The following is a 6,595-nucleotide window of genomic DNA, read 5'->3' as shown; positions in this document are numbered from 1 at the left end:
TAAAATCTAATAAAAATGAAAACGTAAATTGCAAAAATATTTACACAGTCTTCCTAGTTCTAAAAAACATATAATGTTGAGGAAAAAATATCATTGTGCCTTTTTATTTATCACTGTATTTTTTTTGTTTATTTTCGTTATTGACTATGTCTTTTTTTTCCTTAGCATTGTATCTTTTGTTATATTATTCAACATTGTGTTATATTTATTTCGACATTGTGTTATATTTTTCAATGTATTGTGTTTTTTTATTATTGTGTTTTTTGTTTATTCTCTGTATTGTGTATTTTCGTCGTGTTTTTTTTATGGGAACGGGAATGATGAGGGAAACATTTTAGTTTTTTTAATTCTTTCATTTTTTATTTGTAGTTTGAATTATGATTTTTTTATTAATTTGTTTTTAATGTTTTAGAGTATTTTTGTGCTACAATTTTTTCTCACACTTCTCATTTATGTCTTCATTTGTATTTTAATTATTCTTATTAATAATACATAATGTTTAATAAATATTTGTCACCGACATTCACTTTTGTGATATATCATATATGTAATGTAATGTTTGCCTTTTAACTTATAACTTAAGTAGTCTATCACTCTATCATGTCACAGCTTCATGATTAACATCGATGTTATAGCGATAACCATTCTACAATAAGAATAAACTTTGGTGGGAAGGATGTGAATAAAAATTATATGGTGTCAAAAGTCTAAAGGAAGGAACTTGTAGCGTTGCTTATTAATAAAGTTCAAGTTGTTCTACAAAATATAACAAAAATAAGAATGATTAAAAGAATTTGTAGTAAAAAAAATTAATTCAAAAAAACAATGAAAAATTAATAAAAACATCTCAACTTAAAATCTAATAAAAACGAAAACGTAAATCGGAAAAATATTTACACAGTCTTCCTCGTTCTAAAAAACATATAATGTTGAAAAAAAAAATATCATTGTGTCTTTTTTATTTATCACTGTGTTTTTTTGTTTAGTTTCATTATTGACTATGTCTTTTTTTTCTTAAAATTGTGTCTTTTTTATATCGTGTTATATTATTCGACATTGTGTTATATTTCGTTCGACATTGTGTTATATTTTTCAATCTATTGTGTTTTTTTATCATTTTGTTTTTGTTTATTCTCTGTATTGTGTATTTTCGTCGTGTTATTTTTATATGAACGGGAATGACGGGGGAAACATTTTAGTTTTTTTAATTCTTTCATTTTTTATTTATAGTATGAATTATGATTTTTTTATTAATTATTTTTAATGTTTTAGAGTGTTTTTGTGCTACAATTTATTCTCATACTTCTTATTTATGTCTTCATTTGTATTTAATTATTCTTATTAATAATACATAATGTTTAATAAATATTTGTCACGACATTCACTTTTGTGATATATCATATATGTAATGTAATGTTTGCCTTTTAACTTATAGCTTCAGGTGTCTATCACTCTATCATGTCACAGCTTCGTGATTAACATCGATGTTATAGCGATAACCGTTCTACAATAAGAATGAATATTACCTGATATTTAAATATAATTACCATTTATAAAATAAATACTAATTATAACAAGTAAATAAAGAATCTATAAGAATGTTATCTTACGTTTAAATAAATAGATATTACTCGTAAAATATTATAATTTAGAGACATGTTTTGTAAATCATTTTCATACAAATAACATTCTCAAAGGTGATCGAAGGTGTAACACTTTATCTTTCAATTTCCATGAGGCTTTTAGCCTTACCGCGTCTACAAGTCGGTTTATATTATAATTAAAAATAAATATATAAATATTTATTTTTGTATCTTTTTAATATATAACAATAATATATATATATATATATATATATATATATATATATATACTAGTTTGATCCTCCCGTGTTACGGGAGTTTATTTAAGTTTTTGTTTTTAATCGTTTTGCTATTTTATAATGATTATTTTATTTTTAACGTAGTTTGTTTGAATTTAATACATCTATTTAGTTTGTTATTATATTTTTTTGCGTTTGGGTATTTTCAATTGAGATGTGTAGGTCTTTTTAGATTTTTAACGAACAAAAATACACGAACACGAACATGTTGATTTTTTTAAAATGAACAAACATGACCACAAATATTTGTCTAATGAAAAATGGGACGTTGATGTAGTTGACGATGGCGGGTAATATCGGAAGTAACCAGCGATGGAGATGATAGACCAGCAATGAAGAACATATAAAGAAGATAAATTAAATTAGGGTTTAAGGATGAAAGTATTTACCTATAAATAAGATCTTATGACCCATAACCCGTGGAAATTATTCTTTAATGATTAATGAGTTATTTCACAAATAAACGAGATGTTATAACCTGTTTAAGGGTTATCTGGATTTATTGAGACCCATGACCCACGAAAATTATTGTTTGATTATGAAAGAGTTTCACAAATAAATGAGATGTTATAACCCATTTAAAGACTATCTGGGTTTGGTAAAGCCCATACCCGCGATTTCGGGTCAAATGCATGAGAATCCTCCATTTAGAAATTAAGCAATCTGGTGGCTCTAAATAATGGGGGGAACAACCTGAGAGTGACAAGTAGGATTTTATAGTAGACAATTATATAGATAGTTAGATACATATATATATGTATATGTATATGTATATAATCATTGAAATAATTTACATCAAAATAAAATACAAACAGGCAACAAGTTGCACCGCTAGCCCAATTTAAATTGCAAAATTAATTCTTTTGTTTTACGTTGTCCATAGTAAATTTCGGTTTTCATCAATATGCCCTTTCTCTTTCTAGCGTAAATCGTAGATCCAACGTTTAGAACACATCGAAGGTAAACGGTTTATCGCATAACCGCTGCCAAACACATGACTGTCACCTAACCTTAGATTCAACTTCAATCTCCCTAGTTTATTGTTGGAACAAACTCTACCTTTCCCTAGCTAATCAGATGTGGTGACATCACAATTGATAGGATTAACAATGCATGCATTCGAGGGAGACGAGACCATACCCGTAGGTAAGTTGCCGTATAACTAGAGTCAGTTACAGAAAAGTATTTCACGCTAGTAACATACCCAAACTCGATGTCCATTTCGCATATTTAGATATTCACTCGAAGAAGATAGAAGTCGAACTATATGAAATATTGAAAAGGATGGTGAATCACCCGTTCAATTTTTTGGGTGAGATTTTGTATTCTAGGTCCAATCATATTACTTCAAGTGTTCCGGATGACGATGTTAATTGTTTTAGGAAGAGAGAGAGAGAGATGATTGTGGTAAAGGAGGTCGTTGTAGGCGAGGTCCAAATATGGCTTTGAGGCAAACTAGGTTGAAGGTAGCCACAATGGTCATGGTGGTCCGAATTAGGTGGCAAACTTGCAGTTGGTGGAAGCGTTAGGCTGTGCATAATGCTTTAACGTTTTGTACATAGTATTAAAAGACCAATATGCCCTTTATCAAACAACCGAGACTAACAATATTAATAAAGTGGTCTAATTGCAACGAAAATAAAACATCTCTAACTAAAATAACATTTCAAAATATTGTACTGAAATAACAAATTTCAATCAACAAGATGGACGAAATAGCAATAAAAATTACTTAGATTAAAATAAAAAAAAATAAAAAATATATGTATATTTTTGTCCTTTATATCCGTCCTTTTATTTTACACACATGTGGGCCCCGTAACCGTAGCATCTTTGGTTTTACTTGATCTTTGTCATCACCTATATAAGCAGCCCCTTTTGTTTTTATTCCATTCACTCCAATAATATTAATTTATCACCTCGCAAGAAACGTATGAATCAACCGTTTCGAGATTCATTACAAATTTATACAAATAAACCCACTCACTCTTAAACACAAATTCTTCATAAATTAATTCAACTTTCTACACAGAGCTATTGCTCATGAAGCGACCTAGAGGATACAGAGTACCGAGATCTGATATCTTTGAATCGTTACATGATGATATTGTTATATACATCCTCTGTAAACTCAGCTCCTCAGCCTCTTCTCCGTCTGATTTCATCTCCGTTCTTTTAACGTAAGCTTTTATTTAACTTTTAGTCCATACATATTATTAAAACGTATAGATAATAATTGTTTTTCTTCTCACAGATGCAAGCGATTGAACAAATTAGGTCTTAATCCATTAGTTTTATCAAATTCATGCTCAAAATTGCTTGCGGTTCGAGCTAAAAACTGGTCAGACGAGGCACACACGTTTCTGAAGCTTTGCGTCAACGCTGGAAACCAGGAGGCTTATTATACTCTAGGAATGGTAAGTATTGTAACAGAATATTATTATTATTATTATTATTATTAAACTTTCTTTATTTGATATATTTTGATTTATGTATTCATCTATTTATTATTTTCGTGTAGATCCGGTTTTATTGTTTGGAAAACCGTCGAAATGGAGCGTCGTTAATGGCAAAGGCGGTGATTAAGTCACACGCTCCGGCACTGTACTCGCTGGCGGTGATTCAGTTCAACGGCAGCGGCGGGTTGAAGGACGAGAAGGATCTGCGTGCCGGAGTTGCGTTGTGTGCACGCGCAGCGTTTCTCGGTCACATCGACGCTATCCGTGAATTCGGTCATTGCGTTCAAGACGGTTACGGTGTACAGAAGAACGTCGCTGAAGGCCGCCGGCTTCTCGTGCAAGCTAACGCACGTGAGCTGGCACGTGTGCTTAATAATAATAATATTAATATCAATCCTTCATTTCCGCAATTATCGGAACTACCGTTGTGTAATCGGACCAGGTGCGGGTTGGAGTTGTTTAGCGACTACGGGTTTAATATTAATATTGATATGATAACCGGGGATATGCATCCGGTGAATAGGTTTATGGTGGAGTGGTTCGGGTTAAAAGGCGTGGGCGAGGGATTGAGGATGTGTTCTTATGAGAAGTGTGGGCGACCCGAGACACGAAACAATGAGTTTCGTAAATGCTCGGGTTGCGGGAAGGTAAACTATTGTTCGCGCGGGTGTCAGTCGCATGATTGGAGGGTGCGCCATAAGACGGAGTGTGCACCTATAGAGGAGTGGATGGGTCATGCGATTGATGACGTGGAGGGGGTGGTGTGAACGGTGGGGATGGTGTGGTGGGTGATCGGATGGTGGAGATTGTAGAAGGGTAGTAAGGTGATTTGGATCCAGATCTGAATTTGGCTGTTTGTGTAGACTGATTTTGTTTCTTTTTTTTGGTTATTTTTTTCTTCTTTTTGTAATATTTGGTTTTGTTAGGAAGATTTTTATATTTTTAGGCCGAATTTTCTATATATGGCATGGACGGGAGAAAATTTCCAGTTTGTACAAACTTTAATGTTACAGTTACAAGTAGACATGTTATTTTTTATTTCTAGATATACAATGGATTTTTATTTTTCTTAAAAAGTATGAGCATCAAATCTATATTCATGAAGTATACAGAAGTATACGATGTACATGTGGATATGGATGACAATGAAACCCGAATCCGATGAGAAAAACTAAAACCCGACATAATGGGACAGGTAATACCCGACTCATTAGGGTTTGAGATTAGTTTTTAAATTTTTCATGGGTTTGGGATTTCTTATACCCAATAACATAAACAATTTACCCGATTATATACCCGATGTAACTGATATAGCTTATTATAATATATATATATACACTATATTACAAATATATCATTTGTCGAGACTTATTTATGTTAATTATTTGGAATATTTTATATTTATGGTATCCATTTTTGTAATCGATTAGTGATATTTTGTCAAAATCAGACGGGTTTTGAGCCGGGTATACCCGACGTGTATTTTATCAAAACCGATAGGAAACCCAATGGGAATACCCGAAACCCGATGGGTTTCGAGATGAACTTTAATAACCGGGTATGGGTTTAGGAATACCTAAACCCGACACATTGTCATTCCTACATATGGGTCTACTTTAGTTTGGATAGAAGATTTAAATATCTTTAATACCTAATCTTCTACGTGATACGTAATTATGTATAAACCTTTCACTCACATGTGATTGGAAATCATCCTCTTTGATGACAATTAACTCACCTAAATATATTATTTAAACTATTGTAATGTATATTATGATCGGTGTTGTGCAAATCGTTAGGCATTAGCCGGTTGATGGGTACAAACTAAAGATTAATATGGTTAAATAATCGTAGTGGATTTTATATGTAAATTTTCAAATATACATATATATTTTCAATTTTGACTAGCGATTAGTTAGAAATTAATTGACTAAACATGATTTTTTCAACCATGATGTTGATCACGTATTGGTAATACTAATTAAAATTGATTAAATTAAAATTTGATTTTTAATACTTGATTCAATTAGTAATACTAATGGTTCGTTAATTGTAATGTTGGAATACTACTAAAAATTGATTAAATTAAAATGTTATATAATTTAATTGCATCACAGGTCAACTTATACGACGATATATTCTAATGTCAACTAAAGATTTCTAGGAATAACTAATCAAAATCTTTATTTGTTATGTATATATTGTGTATTTGGTGTCAATTCTATCCCAAATATGTAGACATACATGTATACAA

General features: G+C 31.2%; 1 protein-coding gene across 1 annotated transcript; it reads left to right on the top strand.

The window, feature by feature from the left end:
- Positions 1-3,799: 3,799 nt before the first annotated feature.
- Positions 3,800-5,379, top strand: LOC143547681 (F-box protein At1g67340-like). Its single transcript, XM_077039045.1, has 3 exons — positions 3,800-4,062; positions 4,137-4,299; positions 4,404-5,379. The coding sequence occupies exons 1-3, from the start codon at positions 3,926-3,928 to the stop codon at positions 5,106-5,108; spliced, it is 1,005 nt and encodes a 334-aa protein (XP_076895160.1). The 5' UTR covers positions 3,800-3,925; the 3' UTR covers positions 5,109-5,379.
- The last annotated feature ends 1,216 nt before the right edge of the window (positions 5,380-6,595 follow it).

Source organism: Bidens hawaiensis, unplaced genomic scaffold (genome assembly GCF_021521415.1).
Source record: "Bidens hawaiensis isolate Kalapana, Puna unplaced genomic scaffold, B.hawaiensis_p1.1 tig00014775_1, whole genome shotgun sequence".
Classification (NCBI taxonomy): domain Eukaryota; kingdom Viridiplantae; phylum Streptophyta; class Magnoliopsida; order Asterales; family Asteraceae; genus Bidens; species Bidens hawaiensis.
Note: the sequence above shows the minus strand (reverse complement) of the source record. Positions and strands in the feature narration are given on the sequence as shown.

Coding starts and splice junctions, on each gene's coding strand:
- LOC143547681 (XM_077039045.1), top strand. CDS start 3,926: ATGAAGCGACCTAGAGGATACAGAGTACCGAGATCTGATATCTTTGAA. Junction 4,063..4,136: donor TTCATCTCCGTTCTTTTAAC/GTAAGCTTTTAT, acceptor TTCTTCTCACAG/ATGCAAGCGATTGAACAAAT. Junction 4,300..4,403: donor CTTATTATACTCTAGGAATG/GTAAGTATTGTA, acceptor ATTTTCGTGTAG/ATCCGGTTTTATTGTTTGGA.